The 20044-nt window shown below is 43.5% G+C and overlaps 1 protein-coding gene across 7 annotated transcripts in view; it reads left to right on the forward strand.

The window, feature by feature from the left end:
* Nucleotides 1-20044, forward strand: part of ydjc (YdjC chitooligosaccharide deacetylase homolog) — a 76246-nt gene that overhangs the window by 21478 nt on the left and 34724 nt on the right. Inside the window, exons 1-4 of one of the 7 annotated variants that reach the window (XR_013293358.1) lie at nucleotides 1148-10083; nucleotides 10172-10457; nucleotides 10730-11626; nucleotides 12134-18589. The exons of 3 other annotated variants lie outside the window; for them this stretch is intronic. Coding sequence is in view for 1 of the 4 variants with exons in the window: in XM_077560492.1 (XP_077416618.1) it covers nucleotides 10061-10083 (23 nt within the window). In the remaining 3 variants the exon portion in view is untranslated. Of the gene's footprint in view, nucleotides 1-1147; nucleotides 10084-10171; nucleotides 10458-10729; nucleotides 18590-20044 lie in introns of those variants that run through there. 3 more of the 7 variants (XR_013293357.1, XR_013293356.1, XM_077560492.1) reach the window with 3 other exon arrangements.

Genomic DNA, 20044 nt, shown 5'->3' on the forward strand with positions numbered 1-20044 from the left:
CTAGGCCACTCCATAACCTTAATGTGCTTCTTCTTGAGCCACTCCTTTGTTGCCTTTGCTGTATGTTTTGGGTCATTGTCATGCTGAAACACCCATCCACGACCCATTTTCAATATCCTGGCTGAGGGAAGGAGGTTCTCACCCAAGATTTCCCGGTACATGGCCCCATTCATCCTCCCCTCGATCCGGTGAAGTCGTCCTGTACCCTTAGCAGAGAAACAGCCCCAAAACATAATGTTTCCACCACCATGCTTGACGGTGGGGATGGTGTTCTTGGGGTCAAAGTCAGCTTTTTTCGCCCTCCAAACACGGCGAGTCAAGTTGATGCCAAAGAGCTCGATTTTAGTCTCATCTGACCACAGCACTTTCTCCCAAGCCTCCTCTGAATCATCCAGGTGCTCATTGGCAAACTTCAGACGGGCCTGTACATGTGCCTTCTTGAGCAGGGGGACCTTGCGGGCACTACAGGATTTCAATCCATTACGGCGTAGTGTGTTACCAATGGTCATCTTGGTGACTGTGGTCCCAGCTGCCTTGATATCATCAACAAGCTCCTGCCGTGTAGTTCTGGGTTGTTTCCTCACCTTTCTCATGATCCGGTTCACTCCACGAGGTGAGATCTTGCGTGGAGCACCAGACCGAGGGAGATTGATGGTCAATTGGTGTGTCTTCCATTTTCTAACTATCGCACCAACAGTTGACTCCTTTTCACCCAGCTGCTTGCTAATGGTCTTGTAGCCCATTCCAGCCTTGTGCAGGTCTACAATCTTGTCCCTGACGTCCTTAGACAGCTCTTTGGTCTTGCCCATTGTGGAGAGGTTGGAATCTGATGCATTGATTGATTCTGTGAACAGGTGTGTTTTTATACAGGTAACGGGAACTTAATTAGGAATACCAATTAAGTAAGAGGACTAATGTGTGTGCCTCCTGGTCACATGACCGGTCTGTGGGAGCCAGAATTCTTGCTGGTTGGTAGGGGGTGAAATACTTATTTTCCTCAATAAAAGACAAATAAATGTTTAAAATTAATATAATGTGATTTCCTGGGATTTTTTAAAATATTCTGTCTCTCACTGTTAAGATGAACCTACCATGAAAATTATAGACCGTTCCTTTCTTTGTAAAGGGTCAAACTCACAAAATCACCAGGGGGTGAAATACTTATTTTCCTCACTGTATATATATATATATATTACGATTTATTTTAACTCTTTTATTGCCAAAAACGTTAAATGATGTTTAGTAAAAACCTACGGAGGGCCGCCAAGGACGTTAAAAGACGTTCACCAATTTTTTTTGGGGGGGAAACGGTGGAGGAAAGCCTTGGCCAGCTGTGCTGAAAGTATCAAGCAGATCTAGTTAGTCTAATGCCTATTTTTGGCCCCTAGATGGCAGCGATGACTCTCTTTGGACAAGATTGGGTAGGCGTCAGTAGAAGACGTGAGGCGGAGCTAGAGTGTTGAGGGGACAATGGCTGAGGAAGCCATAATGGCGACCGGTTGCAAGCAGCTCACGCTTGAGCATTTTTTTCAAAGACGAAAAGCATCGACCAATGCTAAAGAGCACATTGATGACGACGATGATGATGATGGTGACTCCGAGGTTGACGCCGAAGTTGGAAGCGTTGACGCGGCGGCTATGATCACGTCATAAAGCCTCACCGGTTAGCGATGTTAATGCCGAAAAACGCGGAGCACAACCGAGCACTTCTGCTCAGGCGGACGTTCAATCGGACGACGAAGAGTGCCCCGAGTCCAATGCATATTCATCGGAGTGGGTACAGTCTGATCACGGAGAAGACACTGGTTATGGACTACGATGCCACCATGACTGGAGCGGATAAGATGGATCAACCACCCGGTATAGAAGGACAATGAGGAAGCCAGACGTAACACCACTGTAATGTCACCGTATCATGATCCTGAAAGTAGACTTGATGGCAACATGGCCAAACACACACTGCGGTATATACTTGCTATTCCCCGGAAAAAAAAGCCAGCAAGAAAGTGTAGCGTCTGCACGCTAAGGGGCCATCGCAGTAAAACGAATCTGTTGTGCAAATCCTGCTGCGTCCACTTGCACGCAGGGGAGTGTTACAAAAAGAAAAACTGTATTTGAAACATCCACACAATTGTAAATAGTACCACGGTTGCACACATTTGTAAATAGTAAATAAATAGTGTTTTACAGAAGTAAAGCACTGTTTAGGTGTTTGTGGCATCATTCATGGAAAAAAAAGGGTCTCAAATTCACTAGAGTGCATGAAATAATATCGTTTCACAAAAAGCTTGATTTCTCCGTTTTTTGTTTCAAAACAGCGCATTTGGCTGAAACTAACCATTTTCTATTGTTGATTACTGAAAAACGGAATAAGGTAGAAACAAACTTTTTTTTCTGATGAAAGATGAGAGTCCAATCTTTCATTTGGTAGTATGTGTGTTTCCATAGTCCAAACACAAAATTTTCTGTGGACCTTGAAAGATGCTTAAATCGGCTGGCACTGACGGCATCCCTTTTCTGAAAACGTCTGGCAGTCAAAGAGTTAAGTATGAAATTGAAATAACATTACTACAGATTTAAGCCCCACTTAATTCCAATCAAACAACGCTCACTTCTGGTTTTGGTCATGCCCACTTCATGTTTAGGTCACGCCCATCCGAATACAGATACAGATCTTTTAGATGTTTGAACATATACAGATAGTGGTGTACTCGCTCATCGCTAGTATTTGACTTGTAGTATGGTGCATTTGATACGTGCATTCACTTCATAAGCCTGGTTTACATAGAGCCATGTATTCCGATTAGAATCAATCAGAACGGCCAAAACGGAATGAAAATGCTCCATATAAATACCTCAATCGGAATGAAAAGGCTAAATCTGAATGGAATTTCATTTGGTATCACGGGGGTGGTATATTCCTTTTGTCAATCCAAACGAGCGTCATGTATATACTTCATTCGGAATGGCGAGGCTGCGGTATGCGCATGCTCTTTCTTGACATAAATGTGTCATGACGTCATCGTTTGCACCCACTACAATGGCGGCGGCGCACCAGAGCTTGTCTGCGAGGGGAGTACTTGTTTTTAAGTACTTGAAACTTCTTTGGTGGACCCAAAGGCGAGGAGAAACATCAGGGAGAAAGGAATTGTGAACAAAAGGAGAAACTTTATCGGAACAAGTGGGGAAGGCTGGTTGCTGTGACGGGACTGAGCCAGAGGAGGCTGGTTGCCGTGACGGGACTGAGCGAGTGGAGGCTGGTTGTCGTGACGGGACTGAGCGAGAGGAGGCTGGTTGCCGTGACGGGACTGGCTTGACCGGGGTTGACTTGGCAGAACTTGGGAAGCTTGGCCTGACATGGAGAACTCAGCAGGAACGTGGAGAACTTAACTGTGACGAGGACGATTAGACTGAGACGTAGACAACTAGACTAAAACGTAGACAACTAGACTGAGACGAGTCTTAGCTCAGACATAACGAGACAGGGAAAACACTCAGAAGACACAAGACAAACACCAATCACAGAAAGACACAACAAACACACCAAAATAAACAAAACCCTAACCCATACAAAACCGATACGATACTTGACTTTGAGACGTCGGCAGCGGCATAGACGAAGAGGCCGAGGGCTGCGTCCGAGATGAAGAGACTTGAGGCTGCTGCAGCGGCAGAGATGAAGAGACTTGAGGCTGCTGCAGCGGCAGAGACTAAAGGTCCAGGGATGGCGGCAGAGGCGAAAGGTCGAGGGACGGTGGCAGCGGCACAAGCGAGGATGCTTGAGACTGAGGTTGCCATGGAGCCGGGACGGAAACTTGAGGCTGCCGGGACGGGGACTTGAGGCTGCCGTGGAGCCGGGACTGTCCATATGCCTGCAGCTGGGTCCTTGGTTGGTGGAATCATTCTGTCATGAAATCGTGCATGTTGGACAGGTTGGACCCAAAGTTGAGGAGACACATCAGAGAGACAAGAATAGTGAAAAAAGAAGGAGCTATAACGTGCTGGTCAGTGTGTGATTGACGTTTCTTTCCCTCTCGCTATTGGCCAATGCTGCGGAACTAAAAGGACGACGACGTAGATAGGTCACATTGTGCAACAAGACAAGCAAAAATTCTGACATGCTAGACTTTCGTTGTGATGGACGTGAACCGTCCCAGACAACAGGCGACCAATTGTTGAACAGGTCACACTAGACGTGTGACGCTACGTCAAGACAACTCAAAATAATTTACAACATCAGTGTCAAACTCAAGGCCCGCGGGCCACATCTTAGCTTAAAAGTTTTGAGTGTCTAAAAATAAATAACCCAAAATAAATTAAGAGCGTGCTTTGACAAAAAACTACATTTCGACTACGGTAGCCGCGGCAGTGTTTCCATCCATGCCAACGAGTGGAATTGAGATCCCAAAATGTCCAGAAGGAGAAAAGTTGATGCAGACGGAAAACTGTTTAAAGAAAGATGGGAAGGCGAATACTTGTTTGTGCTTCAAGGAGAAAGACCGGTATGTCTTTTGTGTTACGAGGCGGTGTCGGTTGTCAAAGAGTACAATCTGCGTCGACATTTTGACACCAAACACGAAGCTAAGTACGCTAAAGCTAGCCTTCAAGAAAAGCAACAAATTGCCCAAGAATTAAAAGGCAAACTGCGGTCACAGCAGTTTGTTCACGAAATCCACAGCCAAAAACGAGGCCGCAGTGAAAGCTAGCTTCATTGTGGCTGAAGAAATTGCCCACGCTTCCAAGTCTTTTTTAGAGGGAGCGTTTTTGAAGCAGTGCATACTGAAGGTCTGTGAGCAGGTGTGTCTCGACCAGTTACAGACTTTTAAAAATGTCAGTTTATCAAGAAACACCATCGTGGACTGAGTGAAGGAACTAGCAGAAAATCTTACAACACAGCTGGCCGAGGAGACACGCAGCTACACATCTTTTTTATTAGCTGTTGATGAAAGCACAAATAACACGGACACAGCGCAGTTATCAATTTTCATTAGAGGCGTAAAGTCGGACCTCTCTATCACTGAGGAGCTGTTGGATGTGGCTGCAATGCATGGGACCACGACGGGACAGGACATTTTTGATGCGGTGGAGAAGTCCGTAAGTAAAAATGCATTGCAGTGGTAAAACTTGGTGGGATTAACTACAGACGGTGCACCGGCAATGTGTGGAGGAAAAATGGGCTTGGTTGGATTTATGAAGGGGAAAATGCAAAAAATGAACTGTCACACGCCTCTAATAACGTATCATTGCATTATCCATCAAGAAGCTTTGTGTGGGAAGTTGCTGGGGATGGAGGACATTGTGACCACAGTCATGAAAACAGTGAACTTCATTCGGGCGCGTGGCCTAAATCACCATCAGTTCCAGCAGTTTTTGCTGATGATTGGCTCGGAACACGGGGATATGCCGTACCATACAGAGAGAGTGCGGTGACTGAGTAGGAGCAAAGTCCTCAAGCGATTTTTTTTTTTAGCTCAGGGAAGACATTGCTCTTTCTATGCAGAGTATAGGAAAACTCATGTCTGAACTATCAGATCCAAGGTGGCTGTGTGACTTTGCTGTGTTGTGTGACATAACCGACCATCACGCCCAGCTGAATCAGAAGCTGCACTTATGGATGTGGCAAGTGAAACAGGACAATCTTGTCCACTTTCCTGTTTGTCAGAGCATGACAGCCTCATTTCCCAAGACTTTTTCATGTGCTCAGTTGGCTACCAAACTGAGTTAAAGACCGAGTTTGATCTGCGCTTCTCTGACTTCAGAGCACAACAATCTAGCTTTGACATCTTTGCCAATCCTTTCACCACCGATGTCTGCACTGCACCCCAACACCTTCAGATGGAGCTAATTGAGCTTCAAAGCGACAGTGGCTTGAGAGCAAAGTTCCAGGATGCCGCAATCCAGGACTTTTACCGTCTGCTGCCCCCTGGTTTGATGCCACAGCTTCGAATTCATGCTGCCCGTGTTCTGTCCATGTTTGGGAGCACCTATCTGTGCGATCAGTTTTTTCCCATAATGAATCTGAACAAAAACAAGCACAGATCACACCTCACGGATGACAACCTCCATGCTGTTCTACGCATTGCCTCACAGCACAGGACCTAAAACCAGACATTGACACACTGGCAACGGGAAAATTGTGTCAGGCATCTGGTCAGAAAACACACAGGTAAGCATTTTTTTTTTTTTTACTTAATTAAAATAGAATAAAATGTAATTCAAACAAGAAGAAGAACAGTTAAACAGTGTGCAATTTGATGATTGTGCTTGCATTTCGTTTTGTGTTAATCATTTTCAGAACATGATCAATCGATAGTAGAGAGAGAATCCACTTGGTGTGTTCAAGGACAGGCAGCATCTCCTCATCAAAGACTAACCGAAAAACTTGACCAATATAGTTGTGAACTGAGTCACCCTTTATTTTGGTATTTTTAGTTGATTACATATTATTTATGTGTAGCTGCTATTGTAATTATTTAATTTTTGCAGGTCTTATGTGTGTATGCAGACAAATTGTTGTCATCAAATCATCAGTTGGCTGCAAGGCTGTGTGCAGCCTTTTTTTTGTAAAATGCTACATGTGTCATATATGTTCTTTGCAGCTCAGTTTTATGTTATTTTTCTTTATTCACTTGGGCAGTTTGATCCTTCATTAATGGAGTTATGTGGGTTTTCATAAGCTGACAAAATTTTAAAGGATTTATGTGTTTGAGCAACAAGCAAACATGTTTTCTATGCAACTGTAATTGTCACTTGAATAAGTTATAATAAATAATGAGTTATTTAACATTAAGTAGTTACATTTATTTACATTCGATTACATTTAGTTACATTTATAAGTTACATCTGGCCCTTTGAGGACAGCCATTATGCTGATGTGGCCCTCGGTGAGAATTAGTTTGACACCCCTGATTTACGACATACCCCGTTTGTTCGCGACACGGGCTTTTTTCTTGTAGTTTGACCAAGGCATTAGTGTGAGTTCATGTAATGTTTGTGAGGGAGCAGAGGCTACAGCGCCTCCTACCACACTGCAGGTTGTAGCAGCAGCAGCTCACGGTATCTTCAAGCTATTTTTTGAGTAGCTCTGTGAGGAAGAGCTGACTACACCAACTCCTGCCACACTGTAGAATGCAATCTATGGGCTATTTCCTGAGTAGCTCACCATCAAGTGCCTTTGAGGCAAAGGAACCTGGCCAAATCCATCTTTCTCAGTGGGGTAGCCAACAAACAGCACACGTCTGTGGTAGAGCCACCTGCAACAAATCTCTAAATGGGACATTGTTACGTGCCAGGTGGCACGCAAGTGATGTTAGGGAGCGAGTAGCACACATGTAGGAGGGAAGTGGTGGAAAAGGGGGCACACTGAACAAAACGGGTGGACAACACATGACAGAACACTATACCTCAAAACACAGAAACCAAACAAAATGGAGCCAATGCTCCCAAAGTCCCCTCTGTCAAAGTACCACCCAAGGACATACTGACTGTAGAATATAACCGATAGTTGTTATGACGAACACTCTAATGAATTGTGGATAATGAAACAAACAGGAAACGAACAATGGGGAACGGTAGAGATGGGACGTTTGACACTGAGACTCCGGAGCGTGTGTCAGCCGAGTGAGACAGACTGCTCGAAACAATGTATCAAAAGCCCCGATGAAACCTCCGTGATCACGTGCTGATGATGTATGGGGCTTCATTCGCGCTAATGAGATACCGGAAATTACGTAACTGATTCAATTGTTTTGGCGCGGTGTCAGCTGTTAAAAGGAGACACCAAAACAACCACTGCCTCCCCCGTAGTGATGGGATTTTCGGCTCTTTTGGGTGATCCGGTTCATTTGGATCGGCTCTGAAAAGAGCCGGCTCTTTTTGGCTCTCAAGCGGCTCTTTAAACTTTAGCTTTTCTTTTAAATATTTACGATAAATTTACGTGAAAAAGAGAGAGCGACATATGTAGAGAGGGAGAGGGGGTGAGGGAGACAGTAAGGAAATGACGGAGGGAGTCGGCTCTCATCATTCACTTCAACGAGCCGGCTCTTTGTACCGGCTCGTTCGCGAACGACCCATCACTACTCCCCCGCGCCCACAGCCTTTTGAGAGAAAACTAACTTGAGAGAGCTTTAGAATGGAGAATTCCAATGCAAGAAAACGATCTCGTGTTTGGCAACACTTTGACGTTGTGTCACCCACAAAGGTAAGATTTTAATTATTTGGCATAATATTAAATGGTATATTATCAGCATTATCATCATCATTGTAGTGTTGTATTTACTATTGTACAGTTTTGCTAAATGGCTCACCGCAACATTTGCAATAATAAATGCTTACAGAAAATGAATTAATATTACTGTATCACTTTTAATAATGTTAAAACTTTAAAGGATTTAAAGGTCGCTGGGAATCTTGGCTGTGTTACCTACATTTAAAAATATCACAGCCTGCAGTATGTCCATGGTAACCATAATAATATCTTGATTGCTTCAGTATTGCATAACAATCAGAGGTGAGGTACTTAAAGTATACATATATGATATGAAAAGTGGCACTATTGTTATGTTGTAATGAATGTAATGTTATGCTGCTGAAACTAAATTTCCCTATCTATCTTTACTTTGATTTATTAATCCAGTGCAAAAATGATTATCTGTCATATTTTTCTTTTCTAGATATTTGAAGGACAAACTGCTTCCCCGGACGGAGAAGCCACTACAATATTGGTTTCTCCACAAAACCACATACCCACATCTGTATCCAGTGGCTCTGCAGTACCTCTCAACACCAGCATCTTCAGTCCCCTGTGAGAGGATTTTCTCAAAGGCTGGTGAAATTGTCAGCCAGAGAACAAGCCGCTTGAAGCCGAACACAATAGAGCAAATATTGTTTTTGAATAAGAACTTATAAAACGAATAAATATAAAAAGTTGGGCACAAGCACAATTCCCTCATGTACATACTGGTATTTGCTTTATTTTCACTGTTGCACAAGCACAATTCAAGTCGTGTTCTTGTACTATCGGGTAAGTTTTCTTACTTATTTTATTCTAGTATTGTTAAAATATGAGGATTACTTTTAGGTCAGCAAGCTAGCTAAACCTCGTGCCCCAAGGCTAATAAGCTACTAACGGTGGTAACAGAGCCTGTGTAGCTAACGGTAGATCGATCGGTGTATTCTGTAACTAATCTTGTTATACTAGGTCCATGGATCATACGCACTGTGACAGGTGGGCCTGGGCATGAGAGTGCCGAACCACGTTTGTCCATGGTTCTGGCGGCCAGAACCGCATCATTCAGCGCAGTGAGAATGAACCTGCCCCTCTCGCTGTACGGCCTCGCGTCGCTACAGACAAATTAGACCTGGGTTAGTCCTGGGTTACATCTGGTTTAGTCCTGGTGCTGTCCTGGTTTAGACCTGGTTTGGACTAGGTTTAGTAGTGATTTATATCAGAAATACTTTTACTTTTTATTTATAAAGTACACTTTAAAGGCAGTACTTTCAGATCAGAGTCAGGAGCTGCTTTGCGTTGAGGCTACTGCAGTATTAAATTATTTTAATTATTTTTAAATGTAATAACCTGTATTTTACCTATAGCCTGTAATCTAGATGTTTTAAAAATAGTAGAATCAATAAATAATGATAAGAAATCATGACTTAAGTGTTTATTTTTGTCTTTGAAAGCATCCGTCATTGTTCTTTGTCCATCATAAAAAATATTTATGTCCCACTTTTTGCTTGTTAGAATCTGGTCACCCTAGCCATGGATGTAGTTAAGGTTATATGGCTGTAACTAGCAAGTTAATGCTACATTTTTGTCATAGTTTTTTCAAAACAAATACCTAATGCTATGTGTTTTCAATCAGTTCACCAGGTTTTTGCGCTCATATTGTGGGCTTTATGGACACCCTGGACCTGCACTGTGCAAGAAGTGATGACATTCCCCCACAAGCCTGCCTCAGCAGTGGCACAAAGCCAGGGATAAAAAAAAAAAATTGCTGGTCAACCTGTGAGCAGTGTGGTGGTAGCCAAGGCTAAAGTAAACCACAAGAGAAAACCCATCATGAGCAGCTGTATCCACAAGAAGTATGTTTTCTGTTTTAATCCTTCCATTTTACAGAAACACCATCAATCACTCTGTTCAGAATATATTCATGTGTACTGTTTGTTGCAGAAAAGCAATAGGGACAGAAATATATGATCAACTGAGGGAGATGTCAGATGCACCCATAAGCTACATTGCAGATGAAACCGCACCTGAGGTAGAAATTGGAGGCAAGAAATATGCAGTGGGGCCATTATACCACCTCCTCTTTGCAAGTAGCCACTGTGTATACGTTTCTCTAGGAGTGGGATGATACCACATTGTCTGACAATCTACTTGTCTGACATGGATCCTGTGAAGAGGGCAGATAAAAAAAACAGCACCATGAGGATCACAGGCAACTAGTGACTTCAAGGTATTTGTGCTTTTATAGTTTGAATAGCTCTGACTTTGTAACACTAGTGATATTAGCCTTTCGATTTTCAGCTCTGTGCAGTCTAATATTGCAAATGTGGATGGGTAGTCTGCTTTGTTGTTTTTTTTGGCATGTTTTGTGTAATGACATCTCTGTGAGGCCAAACTGCGAATTCACCTAATATATCAAACATAATGAATCCATGAATTGAAAATATTGCTTGCTCTTTGCATGTTTATATGAAATCTAAAGGAAAGTTTTGTTTGTTGCAGAGTTTCATTAAAACAAACAGCAACTGGCTACGGAGGGGCATTTCAGCAACTTGCCTATCATTTCGCTTTTAGTGTAAGGGCATATTTATTTGAGTGGTGTGTGGATCCTTTGGGATGCCAAATATTGGACACAGTTGGTTGAATCGTTCATATGTAAACCCAGTGCTGTATTCAAACATTTTAGGAATTTTACTGCTTTCAAGGAGTTCAGCTGAGTTTTCTTTTTAAGTGTGCTAATTTGTGCTTTCAGACTTTCTATTTCAGTTTCTTTTAAGGACAATTTCAATTTCATATTGTCATTTTCTTCTTCCGATTTCTTCTCCTCTTCAGTGCTCTGTCCCTGTGAAGTTGCTTAAAACAGTAGTCTTAACATTATGTGTATTTTAAAGAATATCCTGTATATATTTTTATGTTTTTATATTATCAACTGTCGTTTAGAGGTGCCGCTCAACTTTCTCAAATGTTTTGTATTTTTCCATGACATATGAAAACAGAAACTTAACCATGTTTATATGAAACGAAACTGAAACTTAACTGTAATAAAAGCGACGAGGTGGCCGGGGGAGGAGAGAGAGTCGGACGGAGCCGAGCGTGAGTTAAGGTCTCGTGTCTCCTCTCCTCTCCCAGCCGCGGTTGCATTAAGACAAACAAGCAGCTTCTGCCTCCTTTTTCCTTTGTGCACGGTCGGTAACTAAGGGGATCTGTAATATCAGACCCAACATTTAACTGGTGCCGAAACCTGGGACCCTCATCTGGACGGACGACCGCCGCCGAACCGAGGACACCGAGAATCTGTCGACAGCGTCTCCCCTTGCGGGACGGGTCTCTCCGCTCCGGCCCCGGCCGTTCGCCCGGACACCGGGTCCTGCGAACCAGACCGGCACCGAGGACTAACAGGTATTATGCTGTTTAATTATCACGATTTACACAAAAGTTTGAAAAAGGAACACTAAATATACTGAAGAAGTAACAGAAAAATAGAAAAGTGGGGAGTAAAAGCAAAGCGCTTGGGCGTTGGCCCGTGAAGAAGAAAAACCCATGGTATATATGATCCGGGCATCAAAGGGATCACGGTTTTATTAGATGAGATCCAAAATACTTTTATTGACTAGTTTTTAACTTGTTAAATAAAAGTGTAGTTTTCGGGTGCCCGGGTAGAGGAAATTAAACGTTGCCGTAAATACGTAATAATTTACACCTCCCCACTCATTGTTTACCAAAATATCTGTGTTCAAAATAACTAAGATTTATCAGGTCAGAACAGAACTGACTGCGATTAAAAATAATCGCCTAAAACACAAATCATGGTTTTAAATTAGAAAATGGTGCACCACAGAAAAGACTGAGTTTGTGTTTGTGTGTGTGTGTGTGGGTGTGTACTGTATGTGTTTGTGATAAGGAAAGGAGGGAGTAACTGCTGCCCGCTCCGGAGTAGAAACAATGGGCCAGTCATTGAGAAAAGAAATAGAACAACACCAGGATGTTAAGTTTATTGCAAGCTTTGACGCTAATGCATGCAAGTATCTGGAATCCTGGGTGACCAAGTATGATTTTAACCCGTCTTTGAGAGATGTCAGGAACAAAGAGGAAGTGGAGAAAAGTTTAGTGGAGAAAAGAGCAAAGAAGATTAAAAAGGGAAAGAATGTAGAAAAATTGGAAGCACAACTACGTGCTGTTGAAGTGTGGATAAAACAGTGTAAAATGAGGGCAGAAAGCATTTTGGAAAGTGAAAAAAGAAAAAAGGAAAAGACAGAAAGAAAAATGTACCAGATGAAGATAAGACCAACGGAAGAAACCGGCGCCAGACGAAGAGACAACGGAAATGCACCGGCTGAAGTGCGACAGCAAAATGATCCAGAAGAGGAAGTAAACGTCAACCAACAGCGGGAACCGCCTACCCCGTCTACCTCCTCCCCAAACTCCACCTCCACGAGTTTTGGGGACGGAGCCTCCCCTCCTATTGGAAGCCGTACAAGATCAAACAACGTCCTGGCTGCAACAACAAAATTATACCCAGACATCCAGCAGGTGGCAGCATATCCCATGGTAGCTGTAGCCAACCCAGCTTATGGAATGCCAAACCCTGGTCAACCCGCTCATCCACAGACCTTGCTGCTCTATCGCCCATGGACCGAAGAAGAAAAAGTAGCCGCATGCGCATCAGTTCCTCCCATTGAAGATAACGTTGAAAAATGGGCAGCTGCAATTAGAGAACTACATGGATCCTATCACCTCAATGGCAATGAATTACTAAGCGTCCTACGTCTGACCGCAGGACATCGAGTCGGAAGATTCCAAGGAGCCTTTGCTCCAGCCAACCAACGAGGCCAAGTCTACCAACCAGGCCAAGAACTAGACAACGCCCTAAATACTCTTTTAGAAAGAGCCATCGCAGTGTTCAAGAAACCACCTGATTTAACTAAAGTCCGCCAATGCCGCCAAGAACCTGAAGAAAGCGCACAAAAATATGTGGACCGCCTCCAAGACGTACTGAAACTACATGGTGGCATCGAAGAAAGCACTGAGGCACAAAGCACATACCAAACATTACTGCGGGCAACATTCCTGGATGGACTAGTGGACGGTACAGTCAATTTTATCAAGAAACATTACCACACCTGGAGAACTGCCCCGGTGAATGATCTCGTAGCTTGGGCCTCACACGCTGAAGACCTAAAAAGACAAAAAGCGCAATCATCAGTCTTCAATGCCATGCACACATTTTTTCAACATGCCTCTCCTCCACCTTCTGGACCAATTTACTACCAAAACCAACCCAATCGGGGTAGAGGACGTGGACGCGGAAGAGGAAGAGGCCGACCAGCCACCAGACAGGATGTGTGCTACAATTGTGGCAAGTACGGCCACTTCGCCCGAGATTGCCGCTCCAAACAAAAAATTGAGACCCCAAAATCTGACCACTGGGATCCAACCGAATGACGCGAGCAGGAAAGGTCAAGTGATGAAAACCCTGATGACACCAGAACGATCGTCGAGGTGCTTGACCTAACAGTCCTGTTTAGCCAGATGTCCTCTATTGACCCAGCAGTAAGAAAACTAGGCTTAGGGCCATTTACTACAACATTGAAATTCATTGTGGATTCAGGAGCACAATCCTCCGTGATCACTGATCTACCAACAGGTGTCAAATTGTCAAAAAGCACAATAATGGTCATAGGAGTGGGAGGTAGACCAGCCATCCATTACTTTACCGAACCACTGACCATTATTGATGAAGACGGAACAGAATACCCAGATCAAACTTTCGTTTACGTGCCTCGTTGTCCTGAAAACCTCATCGGACGAGATTTGATAAAAGCCATGAGCCTTGTATTAATGGTCGAAGGCTCCAGCATGGTCGTGACAAAAAGAGGACAAGAAACACCAATGCAGATGTTAGTACTAGAAGGAAAAGACAAACCACGCCCATTCTACAGTCTGGATCCGATCCAAAAAGGTCCAACATCAGTAATAAACAATCTGCAACAGATGCCAGAACAAATCCTACCAAATTCAAATTGGGTGCCCCAAACCACGTACCCACTTCACTCCACCATCCGCTTCGCCCCGAACAAAGAGGACAGAGACTTCTTTGATCAATGGTCCCGATTGACAACCATGCGGGCCCAAATAAAGGACCTAATTTGGGACGAACAGGCAGGATGGATGGCAGCCACAGTAATCTTTCCAGATTACATATATGCATTAACCACATATGAAGGCTTTGGCATTCCCTTCCACATTTCACTGGCAAAACCAACAGGCTGGAGATGGAAAGACATAGGATCAAAAATAAGAGATGTAACATGGTCCGAACAACGACTCCCGTGGACTCCATGTCAAGATGGAAGATTTAAACGCATCATGTCATCAGGAAACGTGGTCTGGAGGAAAAAACTAAACTGGGTGACAACATTTGTCCCCAGCACCCACCTAAGTACATGACATCCGGAGGAAACCACGATCCTGGCACTAAAAGACGCCATGGATCAAATACCACCTCAGCTGTGGTCAGCGTCAAAAACCGATGTGGGCCTAATGACCACAGCCACAGAAGTAACAATTGAACCAAGAACAAACTATCGCCCACGAATCAATCAATACCCAGTCAAACCTGATGCCAAAGAAGGAATCACACTAGTAATCATGAACATGGTAAAAGCTGGAGTGCTCATAGAAGCCCCCAAGGTAACTTGTAACACTCCAATCTTTCCAGTAAAGAAAGCAGACACCACGACCTGGCGAATGGTCCACGACTTAAGAGCCGTAAATCAGGCAGTAAAACAGAGAGCCCCCTGCGTCCCCGACCCCCACACTCTACTCAATGCGCTGAAGCCACAACAGAAATGGTTCACAGTAATTGATCTAAGCAACGCCTTCTTTTCCATCCCATTGCACGAGTCTGCCCGTCATTGGTTTGGTTTCACCTTTAATCAAAAGAAGTACACCTATACGAGACTACCCCAAGGCTATGCAGAGAGCCCCACCATTTTCTCTCAAGAAATCAACAACTGTCTGAGCCTCCATGAACACAGTGAAACCACTCAAATCTTGATTTACGTAGATGACATTCTCATCGCCAGTCCAACCAAAGAAGAAAATCAAGAAGAAGCAGTGAAACTGTGTCAACACCTGGCAAAGACAGGAAACAAAGCCTCACTGACCAAACTACAGTGGACTCAGACCGAAGTAGTTTTCTTAGGTCACATCATATCGGCAGAAGGAAGAAAACTAACCTCTGATCGGAAACAAGCTATCCTTGATGCCCCCAAACCAAAGACCAAAAGACAGATGATGGCCTTCCTAGGCCTAGTGAACTTTTGCCGTCTATGGGTTCTGGACTTCGAAATAACGCAACCACTGGTGGATTTAATTTACCAAGAAGACATCGCCCTGGCCGATCCCATCACATGGACGAAAAAAGCTAATGAGAAGTTCAATCAGATAAAACAGACCATCACAAGCACAGGCCCCTTGGGCCTACCCGACTACAAGAAACTGTTTACCCAAACAGTGGACTGCAAAGACGGATTCATGACATCCGTCCTACTCCAACAACATGGTACACAAATGCGACCAGTGGCCTACTACTCAAAGAAACTTGATGCTGTCGCCAGAGCCCTGCCCCAGTGTGTCCAAGCAGTGTGTGCCGCAGCAATGGCTGTCCAAGCATCCGCCGAATTGGTGTTGTTCCATCCCACCACTCTACTAGTAACACACTCAGTAGATGTTCTTTTGACTCAAACAAAGATGTCATTTCTCTCACCAGCAAGACATCTTGGCCTAACAGCTGTACTGTTGTCCCAACCCCATCTTACCATCAAGAGATGCAGCACTCTCAATCCTGCAAGTCTCCTCCCAGTGGAGACAGATGGGACACCACACAGTTGCACAAAAGCCACAGAGGAAATCTGCAAACCAAGAAGAGATTTGTTAGACACACCCTTACAAGAAGGAGAAGCAGTGTTTGTAGATGGTTCCTCAAGCAAAGATGAACTAGGCAACACCAACACAGGCTATGCAGTGGTCACACAACAAAAGACACTGAAGAGCGGACGATTAATAGGAAATCTGTCAGCACAAGCAGCAGAACTCATCGCGCTAACAGAAGCATGTAAATTATTCAAAGACAAAGCAGTAACAATTTGGACCGACAGCCAATATGCCCACTCGACATTGCACATCTTTGCCGCCATGTGGGCTCGACGAGGAATGAAAACATCAACAGGAAAACCTGTTCAACACGCCAAATTACTCACTGACCTTTTGGCCGCTGTACTGCTACCCTCCAAAATAGCAGTATGCAAATGCAAAGCTCACACCTCAGCAAAAGACGCCGTTTCTGTAGGAAATGCAAAAGCAGATTTGGCAGCCAAGCAAGCAGGCCAAGACAAAACAAAGATCGTCATGCTCGCCAACCACAAAGAAACACAACAACACAACAACATTCCAAAACAAGTACTAATTGACATGCAAAACAACGCTCCAGACAAAGAAAAAACACTATGGAAAATGATGAACATTGAACTCACCCCAGAAGGCCTCTACCACAAAGAAGACCGACCAGTCATCCCCCGCAGTCTGTTCCACGCAGTAGCCACATTGAGTCATGGGAAGTCCCATGTCTCAACAGGAGGGATGATATCTATGGTAGAACAGACAATGACAATACCACAGGGCTTACAAACCTATTTTAAAACTTTTTGTAGGTCATGTATGGTGTGTTGTCGTCACAATGCTCAGGGAAACTTAAGACCACAGAGAGGGAAATGCCCAGTGGGCTCCTACCCATTTGAAGTTTTACACATGGACTTTATTGAACTACACAGAAGTTGTCAGCACAAGTACTGTTTAGTGTTAGTAGACTCACTAACTAAATGTGTTGAACTTGTTCCTTCAAAACATCCAAACGCCCTCACAGTAGCTAAAGCTATTTGTAAACACATAATACCAGAACATGGCATTCCACGAGTCTTGTGGAGTGATAACGGTAGCCATTTTGTAAATACCATCGTTGACAATATGGCCATCCACTTAGGGATCACCCTAAAAAATCATTGTGCATATCATCCACAGAGCGCAGGCTTAGTTGAACGGACCAACGGTACTATTAAACTAAGACTCAAAAAGACCATGGAAGAAACCAAAAAAACATGGCCTGAGTGTTTATCTCTAGTAAAAACTTACATGAGAATAACGCCAAACCCACAAGGGATCACGTCCTTTGAGGCAGTAACAGGCAGACCCTTTGTGCTCCCCTTATGGGAAAATCAGCCATGGTCAGACAAAACAGGAGAGGCAGATCCACTGACTAAATGGTTATGTGACTTGTTTAAAGAACGGACTGTGTCAAGAGCAAATGATCTGCCCTCTACCTCTATTCCCCCTGCACAGGAAACGGTGACCCCGGGTGACCTGGTGTTGGTGAAGGTGATAAAAAGGAAAACATGGTCGAGCCCACGCTGGGACGGCCCATTCGTTGTTCTCCTGACCACACCCACCGCTCTCAAAATCGCTGAGAGAGAGACGTGGATCCACCAGGGTCACTGCAAAAAGGTCACCGAACTCAGATAAGGGATTACCCCCTGATTCTTGTCAAAAAGAAGAAGAACAAAGGAGAAGATGACCCTTTTTCAGACATTGTTTGGACTTTGATCATTATAATGTTTATCTTATTATGTGTTATTTGTTCCTGCTGTATTGTCCCAATGTCTAAGAGGTTAGTCGCCCGTATGTTCGTGGCCCAGATGTATCAATATAACTTACTACGCGTAGAGGATTATGTTGACACTGTGGAGACCGACACAAAAGTGTGACCCTCATCTTATTGTGTTTTCCTAACTTCAAATCCAGTTCCATTCTCAGACCAAGAGGTTCTCGTCACCGTGCGGTGGGGGAGTTATGGAATTTTTTCCCTTTAAGTTAAGGGTTTTCGCCATTTCCTGAGAATGGTTCAAATGTTGTGAATCTATTAATGAAGTAATACTGAGAAAACTTAATTGTTTTAGTATTTACTGATGTCCTTTTAAATCCACAACAGGAGGGAATGTGAAGTTGCTTAAAACAGTAGTCTTAACATTATGTGTATTTTAAAGAATATCCTGTATATATTTTTATGTTTTTATATTATCAACTGTCGTTTAGAGGCGCCGCTCAACTTTCTCAAATGTTTTGTATTTTTCCATGACATATGAAAACAGAAACTTAACCATGTTTATATGAAACGAAACTGAAACTTAACTGTAATAAAAGCGACGAGGTGGCCGGGGGAGGAGAGAGAGTCGGACGGAGCCGAGCGTGAGTTAAGGTCTCGCGTCTCCTCTCCTCTCCCAGCCGCGGTTGCATTAAGACAAACAAGCAGCTTCTGCCTCCTTTTTCCTTTGTGTACGGTCGGTAACTAAGGGGATCTGTAATATCAGACCCAACAGTCCCTCCTCAGGCTCATTTTCCAGTTGGCTTCCAGGAAGTAGGGGGGTGATTTTCTGTAAAAAAACAAAACAAAAAAAAACATGTTTGCATGTTAATGATAATAATTTATCGTTCTAATTTTTTACAGTTACCACTTGTTAGCCAAATTGGAGAGCCTGTCAGCCAACCTGATGACCTGCTCTACTTTTCTCTGCCATCCCAACCCACCAGCTTCTGTACAGTCCTGGATAAAAGTGCCATGCATCGTTACACCGAACTGAGCATTTCTTTGCCTGAGTCTATAGCTCTAGAACGGGAGAACAGAGCTCAAACAACTTGTGGTTCAATGCAAGGTCTGCCTGAATCACGTCATCCTCTTTCAAAAGAACCTGCTCTAGGAGAGCTGTCTATGAAAAACTTGCTACTCGCTTAAAGAGTGCATCATCAGTGTAAACGAAGGCCATGAAAAAAGGAATAGAACAAGAGCCTATAGCAGCCATACATTACTCCAAGCTCGCAGGTAATCTAGTGTATCCCTGTGGTTTTGTTGTAAATCCTAATGCTCCACAACTTGGGGCATCACCTGACCGCAGGGTGACAGAGAGAGGAGGTAGTGAAAGCTCAATCTATGGGTTTTTAGAAATTAAGTGCCCTTCTAAAAACAGCTTCACAGAATGCCCATACCTTTACAAGCAGGCAGATGGCAGCTATAATCTAAAAGACAGTCATGCCTACCATTATCAAACAACGGGGCAGCTTGGGCTCACAGGCATGTCATGGTGTGATTTTTTTGTTAAATGTGAAGAAGACTACCACCTAGAAAGAATACACTTTGATGTTCGAAAATGGGAACAAATGAAGATCAAACTTGATGCATTTTTCTTTGACTACTATATTACATGCATTTGAAATAAATAGGCACATTTATTTGTTCTGCATCTAGCATTTTTGCATGTTTTAATTTATGACCAGAGAATGAATGTACCAATAAAGGAACAGATCCCCTGTCTTAAACATCTTACTGCCTATTTTATCATTCAACACAATTCAGTAAAGGTAAATAGGATTTGGTAAACTATTCCATTCCAGTTAAGCCAATGTTAATTTGAAAAATGTGTATCACTCACCACTGTCAACCATATACTGTTCAGTCTCTGCTGCATCATCAGTGCTGGAGGTTTCAGCATCAGCAGCTGTGGACCTGGAGACATCCTGCACATGGACTCTGCATCTTGTACACATTTTTTGCAAATTAATATCATTAATCTTGAACCAGTGAGTTAGTTACTGTAGCAGATAAGTGCAATATCCACACATCCAATGGCAAATTTTATTCATTCATTGTCAATATACCTACTACTGTAGTGTCTAACTATAAGTCCAATACAAGCATACAATACTTATTCA

The sequence above is a fragment of the Vanacampus margaritifer genome, chromosome 3 (genome assembly GCF_051991255.1).
Source record: "Vanacampus margaritifer isolate UIUO_Vmar chromosome 3, RoL_Vmar_1.0, whole genome shotgun sequence".
Lineage (NCBI taxonomy): Eukaryota > Metazoa > Chordata > Actinopteri > Syngnathiformes > Syngnathidae > Vanacampus > Vanacampus margaritifer.